This window comes from Perna viridis, chromosome 4, assembly GCF_037379345.1.
Source record: "Perna viridis isolate PV_CMFRI_1.1 ecotype Kerala chromosome 4, ASM3737934v1, whole genome shotgun sequence".
In the NCBI taxonomy this organism is placed as follows: Eukaryota; Metazoa; Mollusca; class Bivalvia; order Mytilida; family Mytilidae; genus Perna; species Perna viridis.
Window position 1 is genome coordinate 1,179,455 of NC_142448.1, and position 14,095 is coordinate 1,193,549.

Sequence of the window (14,095 nt, forward strand, 5' to 3'; positions counted from 1 at the left end):
TATGGCAGGGCAGCTTACCTGCATTGAAGAAGGTAATGAATTGAAATAGTCAGTTAATTTACTTGTCTTAAGAATTAATTCTTTAATTATTAACTCACAGTTTTTAGTGGAGTCCGAGTTGCTCATTTGCTGTTGTTACTTTGTATGTATGATTTTAGTTACTGTATGTTCTTTGTTGTGTATGTCTGTTTTCCATGTTTGGTCTATGTCCTTGGATTACATTCTTTTGATTACCGCTATAACCTTGGTTCCCTTGATTACTCTTAGCCAAATTGTTTTGTAACTGCCCTGTTACCAAGCTGTCTATGATTTACACCTCAGTGGTGAATGAATGATTTTTTTTAAGTCATATTGACCTGTAGCATTATATATATGGAACATTTATAATAATACAGAAGGGTATTTGAAATATATTCCTATCTTTAGGTTGTCATAACAACCCTTGTAAATCAGGAAGTACCTGTGTAGAAGGACCAGATGTTGGGTTATTTACCTGTCAGTGTCTACCTGGCTACAGTGGAAATACATGTTCAGAAGTTACAGGTACTAATTTTCTTGTTAAAATCTATTTTAGCTATTAACTCATAATTTTTAAACTTGATGTATGAATAGGTAGTAGGGCTTGTCTTTCAGTTAGTATATGATTGCTCTGTTTTAGATTACGTACAATTCTGTAACTGTATTATGTAACATCTTTTTTTAAAGAATGTCCAGATGGAGTAAACCAGAGACACTATTCTGTCCTATGAATAATATAAAGTACTTAAGGAATGACTGTTAAGTTTCTTTTTTGGTCTATGAAGAAATAACCTCAATCACTTAGTACACACTATATAACCCGTGTAGCACCAAGGGCATTGAAGTTATTTCAAAAAGACTGAAAAAATATAACAGTCATTTCTTATAATGTAATTTAGGCAGGGGCTGCTTGTTGATGAGGCTATACATCCGGTTTGAGTCAATAACATACAGAATTGTGACAGAAATGTTTCAAATACAATTAAAGTTATAAAATTGTATTTGATGTAAAAAATATTGATTAAAAATCATTCAGATAACAAATGAAGAAGGTCATAAAAAAGAATTTTAATTAAGAATATTTTATTTATATATACACATTGAGTTGAATTAGTTTTAAAAGCCAAAGTTGTATTTCACAAAGAAAAATTAAACAAGTACCTTGTATTTGGTCTTTTTTCTATTAGACTGTGGGAAACAAAATTCAGGCAATGGACCTCAACGAATGCATGAATATACCAGTCTTACATATTTTGAATGTTCCTCAATATTTCTCTCTGCTGTACCTTTGATAGCACTTTCAATAGTTTGAGAATTTCTTTTGTATAGTTATATATAGTTTCCCAAATTATCAAAAGTATCAAATGTCTGACCAACATACAATCCATCCAATTAAAAGCAAAACAAACAATAGGGGAATGTATAAAATTTAATTCATTAGAATATTAAATGTGAACACAATTTGCATAGTTATTAATAGTCGTAAATTTGATATATAAATTCAACAATATTTCTGTAACGAATTGGGCAATCACGTCACAAAATGTATGTTATTTACACAAACCGACTATTTGGACGATTAGCCTCGAGAGGTTCTGTCCTCGAATGAGCGGCCCCAGCCTTTAATTTAAGTATCAAAATTCAACGAGTAAATCATTAAAAAAGTTAGATGACATCACATTCATTACAATACATTGTATTTGGTCTATGAGATGATGGGTGAATTTTTTTATCCAACTGTGTGACTTCTGAAATTGAATTATAAGGTTTTAACTGTTGTTACATGCTATCAGTATTGCCATAGACAAAAACCATAACTCATAAAAAACCTGAATTAGGATAATTCTGACTTCCTTGATAGGTACAGCAACAGTTACCTGTGACTTTGAGACAGATACAGCTGGAAAATGTTTCCTTGACTCTGATACAACAGCTGCCTTGGAATGGAGCATGTTATCAGTGAGTATTAGTTTTGGCCTTGGAGTGGAGCATGTTATCAGGGAGTATTAGTTTTGGCCTTGGAATGGAGCATGTTATCAATGAGTATTAGGTTTAGCCTTGGAATTTGAGCATGTTATCAGGGAGTATTAGTTTTGGCCTTGGAATGGAGCATGTTATCAGGGAGTATTAGTTTTGGCCTTGGAATGGAGCATGTTATCAATGAGTATTAGGTTTAGCCTTGGAATTTGAGCATGTTATCAGGGAGTATTAGTTTTGGCCTTGGAATGGAGCATGTTATCAGGGAGTATTAGTTTTGGCCTTGGAATGTAGCATGTTATCAGTGAGTATTAGTTTTGGCCTTGGACTTAATAATGGAGCATGTTATTAGTGAGTACAAGTTGGGGCCAGTGATTAGAGCATGTTATCATGACATTGGAATGGAGTATGATATTGACAGATAATAGTTACGGTAAATTATGTAAGTTTATGAACTTTTAACAAACAAACAGAAATTTTGTCAAGCTTATACTGTTAAGATATTGATATTAACAAAGCCATTTTTATGGATTACACTATACAGGAGTATAATATAAACATATGAGCATATTATGAATTAATTAAGAATATTTATAGATAAATTCTTTGCTTATATGAGATCTGATGTTTCTTTCAGTAACAAATATGCTACACAGAGTTAGGTGCCCTTACATTAAATGCAGGTGTTAATGTGAAAACTGTCATGCAGACTAAAATAGAAAGGGATTATACTACAAATATCTATGTTGTAAAGTTGGTGATGCCTCCAATGTATATCCAGGTGATCCCTATAAACTTAGATGAGCAGTGTCAGATCCCTATAAACTTTGATGAGCAGTGTCAGATCCCTGAAAACTTAGATGAGCAGTGTCAGATCCCTGAAAACTTAGATGAGCAGTGTCAGATCCCTATAAACTTAGATGAGCAGTGTCAGATCCCTATAAACTTAGATGAGCAGTGTCAGATCCCTATAAACTTAGATGAGCAGTGTCAGATCCCTATAAACTTAGATGAGCAGTGTCAGATCCCTGAAAACTTTGATGAGCAGTGTCAGATCCCTATAAACCTTAAGCTTGACCTTGACAGGCCTTCAACCTATAGCAGTGTCAGGTCCTTATTAACCTTGACCTCGATCTTGACAGGCCTTCAACCTATAGCAGTGTTTGAACCCGATAAACCTTGACCTTGACAGGCCTTAATCCTATAGTAGTGTCATTTCCCTATAAACCTTAATGGGCCTTGCACCTATAGCAGTGTCAGATCCCTATAAACCTTGATGGACCTTGAACCGATAGCAGTGTCAGATCCCTATATGCCTTGATGGGCCTTGAACCTTTAGCAGTGTCAGATCCCTTTAAATCTTGACAGGCCTTGAACCTATCTCAGTGCCAGATCCTTATAAACCTACACTAGTTTTGAACCTATAGCAATGTTAGATCCCTATAAACCTTGACGAACGTTGAACCTATAGCAGTGTTAGATCCCTATAAACCTTGATGGGCCCTGAACCTATAGTCTAGCACTCCTGCAAATTAGCTTCTGTACCAAATTATGTAACTAATATCTTCTATTACAGGCCTTCTATCTGAGATCAGGGACAATAAAACCTAGAACTGGACACATAATGGCAGGACTGAATATCTACAAACTAACGTATTATGGGGATATAGCTAGACTCACTACTAATCTGGAGTTTGAAGGTATGTGGAACTGATTTTGTAGATATTAAGCTTATATTACATAGTAGATAAAAGAAATATTATCAAGCTGGAAATGCATGATGAAATACATTCTATATAACTGGTTTTATTAACTCTATGATTCCTTCAGAATGTTTCTGCTAATTGACTTTCAGCATCTTTCATGGCAGAAATTTTAGTGATTGTCCGTCTATGACGTTAGAAATAGTGTTAGGAGGACAAAGTAAGAAATGTCACAACATTGCTTTTGACCAATCAGGTTTTATAGAAAATGATACACAATCACACAACCAATCAGAATGGCAAGAGTAATCAAGGGAACCAATGTTATAGCGGTAATCAAACGAATGTAATCCAGGGACAAAGACCAGACATGGAAAACAGACATACACAACAAAGAACATAAAGTAACTAAAATCACACATACAAAGTAACAAATGTAAATGAGCAACTTGGACTCCACTAAAATATCACATCATCCATGGTGTAATATTACAAAGATATAGCCATCCAAATACTTCCTATCACATCATCCATGGTGTAATATTACAAAGATATAGCCATCCAAATACTTCCGATCACATCATCCATGGTGTAATATTACAAAGATATAGCCATCCAAGAAGTAGATGGCCAAATCATAGAAAATATTGATTGTCTAACTTTCGTAGTTAAAATAATATTGATTTTTCAGCATCCCCAAGATGTTTAGAGTTTGACTACCAAATCACAGCATTTCCTGCTGACCAGTATTTTTATTTTGAAATTAGTTATACAGGAACAAATGTTGCAAAAACCTCCTTACTGCTTCAGAACTCTGATACTGGAAATACATGGAGAACTATGGCGGTTGATATACCGTCAGTTGATGGACTGCAGGTAATATTACACAGCATTTAACATATAATGTCTCATATAAATCCAAGACCTAGTGTTAGTCCCAAATTTGCAAAAGACTGTGTCAATTTGTTTTTTATACTTTTGTACAATAGATCTTGAAATTGAATACAGGCATTTAGAGGTACATGTGAGGCCTTGATCTATACTGAATGTTGTGTTATTTCAGAATTGTTGCCTTGTTTCTAACAGACGAAATTGACCACATCAATATCAGATACAAGATAAATGTAAATTTCTTTCCCCATGTTATCAATTCAAAAATTTTTTCAACATATTCCTCCATTTTAAAATATCAATTTATTTCCAATTAGTTTAACAAACATTTACGAGCTTTACTTAAAATTCATAAAATGACTTAAATATTATATACTATGCATAGATATGATATGTTTTTACAGTTAACAATAGAGGGTGCAGTGGGAGATCGTGAGGTTGTAATGGACAACTTAGTTCTATCTCCTGGACCTTGCAGTAAGTCTATTAGCATACCTCACGTTTTCTGGATGGTTACTCATACACTATTTTTTTAAGCTTATGTCAAGACCAGTCATTAGTCTCTGCTATTTGATGTCACATTGTTTTATTGAGTTTTAGTTAAATGCTACAATCAGATGGTGAAACAGTTTTTTTTTCTCAGCTGTTTCAATTAATGTTTTCCTTACAAAGCTTTAAATGATGAAAATATGTATATTTTAGTATTAACTGAAAAGTACATCAGTTTCTTTTTGTTGAGGAATTATGAAACACTGACTGTAAGAGAGTTTATCATTCCTTCAGTAAATATTATTGTCCCTGGCAACCTACATGACCTATCAATCATCAACTATAAAAAGATAAAGAATACTGTGTAGTACATGTAGAAGTATAACATTAGATTTAGTGAAGTTTGACTTTGGTAGGTGGATCATGTGTGAGTACTAAGCCATGTAAAAATGGAGGAACATGTGTACCTGATGGAGTCTCATCATATACCTGCCTATGTCCCTCAGGGTTTACAGGGGTTGACTGTTTTGAGACAGGTAGGCTGTATGTTGATAGAGGGCTATGTGTATCTAATTTATTTTTGTCCCCCATGATGCGTTGCGAGGGGACATGGAAATGCTGTTCGTCTGTCCATCTGGGTTTTCCACACTTTTTCTGTAATGTTCCTACCAAATAAGTTTGTTTTTGGTATGTAGCCTTATTATGAAAAGTTACAGATTAAGTTCAACTTTAAAAAAAAAAAATATTTCTTTATGAGTATAGTCAGATTTTTACAAAGACTCATACATCATGTAATGTCAATAGGGGCCCAAAATTGTTTGACTTTATCTTCCTTGAAATTTTTCTGGCATATATATAATTTAATATCATATAAGCTTCTAATTTTATGCTTTAACCCTAATAAGTTTGGAAGTCTCTCCTCAAGTTTACATTTAAATATATAGTTCTTTGTAACAGTCAATAGAAGATTCAATAAAAGTCCTTTTTGGGATCACTGAAAAGGAAAACATTTTTTTCAAAACCAAGCCTGTAAAAAATCTTTGCAGACTGTGATAAACATTTTGCAAAAAAGTAAAGGTGATTGCACAATCAAAAAATAAATGTTCAACTGTTTTCTTTTCATGGTCACAAAAAGAACATACATCACTTTTTTTAATGTGAATTTTGTACAAAAATACATTTGTAGGAATAACTCTGTGTAAAAATTTATATTGGAAATTATTCAGGTAAACATTTCTACAACACTTCTTATTGAGTACAAATAGTTTGTTCCATTCTGGGATTTCAACATTAAGTTCATTTTCCTACTTATAAAATTTTTAATTGGGATATAACTTTGGTATGAAATTTGCTATATTGATATCTTTAACTTCTCTAATACATTTTTTAACACCAGAAGGTATAGAGCTAATCAAAGCAAAATATTTAACAAAGTTCTGGCTGTTTTTCTTATATTTGATGTCTTAGAAAGAAAGAAAATTGTTTCTTGCTGCATTCATTATATTAGAAATGTATTTAATATTAGCATTTTTCCATCTCATGTAGTAAGGTATATCTTCTACGGATACATACATGTAGTAAGGTATATCTTCTACTGATACATACATGTAGTAAGGTGTATCTTCTACTGATACATACATGTAGTAAGGTATATCTTCTACTGATACATACATGTAGTAAGGTATATTTTCTCTGATACATACATGTAAGGTATATCCTCTACTGATACATACATGTAGTAAGGTATATCTTCTACTGATACATACATGTAGTAAGGTATATCTTCTACTGATACATACATGTAGTAAGGTATATCTTCTACTGATACATACATGTAGTAAGGTATATCTTCTACTGATACATACATGTAAGGTGTATCTTCTACTGATACATACATGTAGTAAGGTGTATCTTCTACTGATACATACATGTAGTAAGGTATATCTTCTACTGATACATACATGTAAGGTATATCCTCTACTGATACATACGTGTAAGGTATATCTTCTACTGATACATACATGTAGTAAGGTGTATCTTCTACTGATACATACATGTAGTAAGGTATATTTTCTCTGATACATACATGTAGTAAGGTATATCTTCTACTGATACATACATGTAGTAAGGTATATTTTCTCTGATACATACATGTAGTAAGGTATATCTTCTACTAATACATACATGTAGTAAGGTATATCTTCTACTGATACATACATGTAGTAAGGTATATCTTCTACTGATACATACATGTAGTAAGGTATATTTTCTCTGATACATACATGTAGTAAGGTATATTTTCTCTGATACATAGTTCAAAATATCAATTGATAAACATTGTTTAATATCACTAGATTTAAGAATTGGTTTGGAAACTTAAAGCACAAATCACATCCCTCCAAAAAGGGTTTTTGATATAATCTTTAACTGAAAGAAGTTTCTCTTTATTAAGAGAAAAAACTCGTAAACCACCTATATGTTTAAGTGATAAATTCAATAAATGCTGCCAATCCCCATTTTCATGAAAAAAATCCTTCTCACCCATCCCACTTTTAGATAAGTCATATAAAATGGCAGATGAACCATTTGCAATACTCCATATGGTATGTCTGCTATAAGAGTTTTGAACCGTTATCGAAAATGAATCTCTGCGTAATATCCTTTTTAAAGGTCCCAAGTACCGTGAACCACGCTCTATAAATTGGAATTATAACTTTAAAGTTCTTATGGATGCCGTTGAGGACTATGCAAGAAAATGGATAAAACGAGGACAAGAAGACATTGATTCTCTGTCAGAGTGGTTGAAGGCTGTGAGGTCTTTAATTTTGAAACGAATGAAAGTTTTAAGTAGGTCAATGAGTGCCAAGGCTACATCAGTTTTCAAAGACCCTGATGTAGCAAAAACATTGTCTACTATACATGACAAATATGTTGTCGTACCAGCAGACAAAGCCCAAAACAACATTGTTTTTGTCTGCAAAACGTTTCATATCCAATGTTTATTATCAGAGGTAGACGTAGAAAATAATAGCAGTGATAAGACCTACACTGCTACCACTCTCTCCAAAGAAGAGATTGTGGAAAACCATAAATCTGTGCTATCCTCTTTTGGTCTCTCTACCAAGGACGATGATTGTGATTTACCGTCTATGTACTGGATTCCTAAACTTCACAAGAGTCCATACAAACAACATTTCATAGCTGGATCTGCAAAATGTACCACCAAACCTCTTTCAAAACTTTTAACTTCTATACTCACAACTGTCAAAGAGGGTCTACAGTCCTACCACAACACTTGTTTCTCCCGTAGTGGTATTAATTCGATGTGGATCCTGAAAAATTCGACAGATCTTTTGGAGACAATCAGTTCAAGACTATTATCTGAATATAATAGCATTAAAATCTATGATTTTTCAACACTGTATACTTCTATTCCCCATACTCAGTTAAAATCCCGACTTAAAAACATTATACATTGTTGTTTTTCCAAAAAAGATGGTACACCTAGATGCAAATATATAGTTCTTGGTAGAGATTCCTCATACTTTGTAAGAAATAATTCCAAATCATCTTCCAAAAGATGTTTACAAGATGCTGGAATTTTTAATTGACTTGCTGACCTATTCCTTCACTCTTATGAGGCTGACTTTATAGCTGATCTGATCTGATCAGAAAGAAAGAATATTGTTTGGCTAGATCCTTCAATCTCAGTTTCCACTATATAGATGACATATTATCTTTAAACAATCCTAATTTCGGGGATTTGATACATCGCATCTACCCAAAAGAACTTGAGATAAAGGATACTACAGACACTGTGAAGTCAGCCTCATATCTTGACCTACACTTAGAAATCGATGGTAAAGGAAAACTATTGACCAAACTTTACGACAAACGTGATGACTTTTCATTCAGAATTGTCAACTTTCCTTTCATCTGTGGCAACATCCCTTCGGCTCCTGCGTATGGAGTGTTCATATCACAACTCATACTTTATGCCAGAGCTTGCCGAAACTACGCAGACTTTTTGTATCGCGCTAGAACTCTAACAAATAGGCTGCTGGAACAGGTTTATGTTGCTACAAGATTGAAGTCATCACTACAGAAGTTTTATGGTCGTCATCATGAACTCGTGGATCGCTATGGTGTATCCATCAGCACCATGAAAACTGATTTATTCAACAGGTCATAGTTTTCCTTTCCTCTTTTGTCTACCCTGGACTTGACTTTTTATGGGCAACTCGGCGGGTGTTTCTAGAAAAGCAGAGGACACTTACCCTACCAGGGCACCTGGTCCTTGCTCCCAGTTTTTAGTGGAGTCTGAGTTGCTCATTTACTTTTGTTACTTTGTATGTATAATTTTAGTTACTTTATGTTCTTTGTTGTGTATGTCTGTTTTCCATGTCTGGTCTTTGTCCCTGGATTACATTCTTTTGATTAGCACTATAACCTTGGTTCCCTTGATTACTCTTGCACTTATTTTTTTGGTTTTTCCATCCCAAATAAAACCATGAAACAGTTTATCTAATTCATTTATAAAATTGTGACTAATATCAGGTAGAGTGGTTAATAAATGAATCAATTTATTTATCAGGCCAAACTTTTAACCACAGTAATCTTTCCTTGAAGAGTAAGCTTCCTGTGTTGCCAGCTTTTTAATAGTCTAGAAATTTTGGGCACTTTTTTCTTAAAATTTGAATTGATGATAGAGGTCAGATCAAGTGAAAAGTCAATATCTAAATATCTGAAATTTGAAATTGACCAATCAAGCTGGGCATAAAATATTCTTTGAATATTTCTTACTTCCAACCCACGGTACCTTGGTTTTACTACTATTCATTTTCAAAACATGACATCTCCCAAAGATTATTCTTTCCCATCTATCAATAAAAACATATCATCTGCATATTGACTTACAATAGGCTCTCCCCTTTTAAAGCTAATCCCTTTTAAAGATTAAGTTCAACTTTGGTTATGGTTGAATGATTTTTACGGAAGTTTTGACCCTTCGACTTAGAAAATTTCAGTGAATTTACAGTTTTTGCACTTTTTTTTACACAGGGGACATTGGAACGCTGTTCTTTTATTGTTACTGAAAGTAGAAAATAAAGAGGAAACAATAATTATGCCATATATTTACTCATTTTATCATGGGCTGGACCATTATTTTCGTACTTAATCTTAAGTAAATGCAGGGGATAAAATTCACAAATATCAAGGTCCAAACCATGATAAAATTGGTACATCTGTATTTTAACCTGTGGCGGCAGCAGGTCTAGGAGTTGGGTCACTTTGTTTGTCTGTTTGTTCATCTGTCCATCTTTCTGTCTGTTACACTTCAGCTAGTCATCATAACTCCTCTGAAACTACTCAGTGTAGGAAGAACACCAAATGTAGTTATGCAATTTATCATGAAATTTTGATTCTCTAATTTTTATGGGAATTATGTTCCGTATTTCCATATATCCATCTTTAACACTTTTGTTGGTGCATTGTCCTGAGCAACTATAAATCACAGCTGCAGTACGACACAGGTCCAGACATTGATTGGTATAGCTTGTTGCTGGGAAAACTTGTAAATATTTCATGGAGAGCCCTATATGTACAAAGTTTTAGGTGCTGGTGATATTCTTGAAATCTTTTAATTTATGTGAAATGGTTAGTTATAAGAACCAAAATTATAATCATAAATGTGAAAAAAACAAAATAACTATAATGTATAGATCTGTAAATACATCAAATTGTCTATTATTGAACATTTTTTGAATGACAATGTTTAATGGAATATCTAATTAGCATATATAATGTATTTATTATATTAAAATCGGATTTTGTTTTGTAGGAAGTCTTACACCATATAGCTGTACATTTGAAGTAGGAGCATCATGTTTCCTGTCACAGTCAAGTAAAGACAACTGGAACTGGGTTGTGACTTCGGTAGGGCTATAGATTATGTCGAGGAAAAACTGGGTTGTGACTTTGGTATTATGATCAATTATGTGAAGGGAGAACTGGGTTGTCAATTTGATAGGGCTACATATTAATTTAAGGAAGAACTGGGTTGTCACTTTTGCAAGACTACAAATTATGTCTAGGGAGAACTCAACTGTTACTTCACTAGGGCTATACTGGTAGATTATGTCAAGGCAAACTGGGCATAAAAATACTTTGGTAAAGCTTTAGATTATATCAGGTGGAATTGTGTTGTCACTTCAGTAGGGCTATAGATTATTTTATGGGAAAACTGGGTTTCCACTAATGTATGACTATAAATTATGTCAGGGGAAACAGGATTAGTTCAGTTATTCATATTTTTATTTACTATGGGATGATAGAGAGTAATGTAACAAAACTGATCTTCTCTTTTGTCCTATTGTAGAGGGAGACTCCATCCAGAGTGACTGGTCCTGCTATAGCTGCAGAGGGAATTTACTTCAGTTACCTAGAAACCTCTTCTACAACTGCAGGACAGAAAGCTGTTTATCAAACCAATGTCAACTTTAAAGGTTTGTAGAACTTATTCATGGTAAAAAGGACACAATGATAAAAAAAAATGAATCAATTTTGCTCATATTGTTGTAGCTACCTGAAGGAAGCTTTTTGAATTGCCCCAGCATATATGAATTTTTTATGCAAGTAGGGGTATGTAGTAATAGGGGTGTCTGTCCATCGTCCATCTGTCCTTCCTTTCCTTGCACAGGGGGACCCATCTTTTATCTGTAACTTCTCCAACACCACTGAATGGAATCCAATGAAACTTTTACTGAATCTTTTTTGTATTTTCCCATTATACACCTCTTATTTTGGATTTTGATCTGAATCAATTTGGGGATTTCACATAGCAAAGCATGGACTTTGTCATTTGTGAATATAGGTACATGGGGGCCCATCTCTTTTCCGTTACTCCTCCTACACCACTGAATGGAATTAAATTAAACTTTCACAGATTTCCATGGTGCACCTCTTATTTTGGATTTTGATCCAAATTAAAATGGAGGTTAAAAGGTGCATGTTATCAATTGGGGTAGTAGGGGGTATCAAGTTAGTGAGCATTGCAGTTTTTTCTAGTTCTTATATGGTGTTTTAATTTAATTCAGTATAGATGGCCATCTTTTTATATTCTTTCCTGTTTTGTTTTAAGCTGCCAGTAGATGTCTGATTTTTAACTACCATATGTATGGCTTAGCTGTGTCCAGTCTTTCAGTAAAAATAGAGGGAACCAGTACACCAGTGACTGTATCCTGGGTCAAATATTACTCCCAGGGTAACAGATGGCATAGGACTGGTGTAGACATTCCTCCTATTGAGGGTCTTAAGGTGTGTGATATATACCACAGTAGTTAATATGTAGCTATTTTTTTTTACATTGATATCTATTTTTTCTAGATTTTCTGTTAAGATAAAATTGTAAATCCAGAAACCTGAGGAATTTTTTACGTGTTTCTAATGCTCACCATATTGGTATGAGACAAGTGATCCTGAAATACTTCTGAAGAAATATATGTACCTTTAAATAGCCTTGGAGCTATTTAATTTGATGACACCTTGGTCTGATTTTTCACAAATGCATTTTGAAGTTAGTAAAAATTTCCATGCCAGAAACCTGTTTTTCCTCCATCTTGCAAAATTATGAAGGGTCCATAGTTTATCTGATCCTTTTTTTATTTTTCTATTTTTGGACTTCTTTACCTTCTTCTTAACATAAATCATGATAAGAACCCTACACAGACATTTCTGATACAAGTCAAGAATGAACTTCTCCAAAACAGCAAAGATAAGAAAACAATTACCACTGACACTAATAACTTGTTTACTGTTGCAGATATTTATAGAGGCCACAAGTGGAGGGGATTATATGGGAGATATAGCTATAGATAATGTCTTACTCAATCCAGGACTCTGTTGTAAGTAAGCCTCAGATTATGTCATACTCAATCCAGGACACTATTGTAAGTAAGCTTTAGATAATGTTTTGATTACTGCTATAACCTTGGTTCCCTTGATTACTCTTACTCAATCCAGGACTCTGATGTAAGTGAGCTTTAAATAATGTCGTACTCAATCCAGGACTGATGTAAGTGAGCTTTACATAATGTCGTACTCAATCCAGGACACTGTTGTAAGTAAGCTTTAGATAATGTTTTACTCAATTCAGGACTCTGATGTAAGTGAGCTTTAAATAATGTTGTACTAAATCCAGGACGGATGTAAGTGAGCTTTACATAATGTCATACTCAATCCAGGACTATGTTGTAAGTAAGATTTAGAAAATGTTTTACTCAATCCAGGACTCTGGTGTAAGTGAGTTTTAAATAATGTCGTACTCAATCAAGGTATCTGATGTAGGTAAGCTTTACATAATGTCATACTCAATCCAGGACACTGTTGTAAGTAAGCTTTAGATAATATTTTACTCAATCCAGGACTCTGTTTTAAGTAAGCTTTAGATAATATTTAACTCAATCCAGGACTCTGTTGTAAGTAGTCTTTAGATAATGTTGTACTCAATCTAAGACTGTTGTAAGTAATCTTTAGATAATGTTGTACTCAATCCAGTACTCTGTTGTTAGTAATCTTTAGATAATGTTGTACTTAATCCAGGACTCGGTGTTAAGAAAGATTAGAGAATGTTGTACTCAATCCAGGACTCTGTTGCATTTAAGCTATAGAAAATGTCTTTTCGTGTATAACTCTAACTTGTGTTTGCTTTGTGTCTCTAGGATCTGTACTGTTTTTAGTGTGTAAATCTAGCACCTATCTGTTTTCAGTATGTAACGCTAGCCTCTGTCTGTTTTCAGTATGTAACTCTAGTCCTTGACTGTTTTCAGTACGTAACTCTAGCCCATATCTTATTTCAGTGTGTAACTCTAGACTTGTCGGTTTTCGGTGTGTAACTCTAGCCCTTGACTGTTTTCCGTATGTTAATTTGTGTCTGTAGCACCTGTTCTGTTTTTATTGTGTAACTCTAGTGCCTGTCTGTTTTCAGTGTGTAACACTAGCCCTTGTCTTTTTTCAGT

The 14,095-nt window shown here is 33.8% G+C and overlaps 1 protein-coding gene across 1 annotated transcript in view; it reads left to right on the forward strand.

The window, feature by feature from the left end:
- Positions 1 to 14,095, forward strand: part of LOC148618377 (MAM and LDL-receptor class A domain-containing protein 2-like) — a 50,013-nt gene that overhangs the window by 6,790 nt on the left and 29,128 nt on the right. Inside the window, exons 10-19 of the mRNA XM_088577239.1 lie at positions 427 to 543; positions 1,880 to 1,977; positions 3,572 to 3,695; positions 4,390 to 4,574; positions 4,994 to 5,066; positions 5,495 to 5,614; positions 10,921 to 11,015; positions 11,458 to 11,584; positions 12,220 to 12,395; positions 12,901 to 12,982. Coding sequence (XP_088433365.1) covers positions 427 to 543; positions 1,880 to 1,977; positions 3,572 to 3,695; positions 4,390 to 4,574; positions 4,994 to 5,066; positions 5,495 to 5,614; positions 10,921 to 11,015; positions 11,458 to 11,584; positions 12,220 to 12,395; positions 12,901 to 12,982 — 1,197 coding nt within the window. The remainder of the gene's footprint in view (positions 1 to 426; positions 544 to 1,879; positions 1,978 to 3,571; positions 3,696 to 4,389; positions 4,575 to 4,993; positions 5,067 to 5,494; positions 5,615 to 10,920; positions 11,016 to 11,457; positions 11,585 to 12,219; positions 12,396 to 12,900; positions 12,983 to 14,095) is intronic.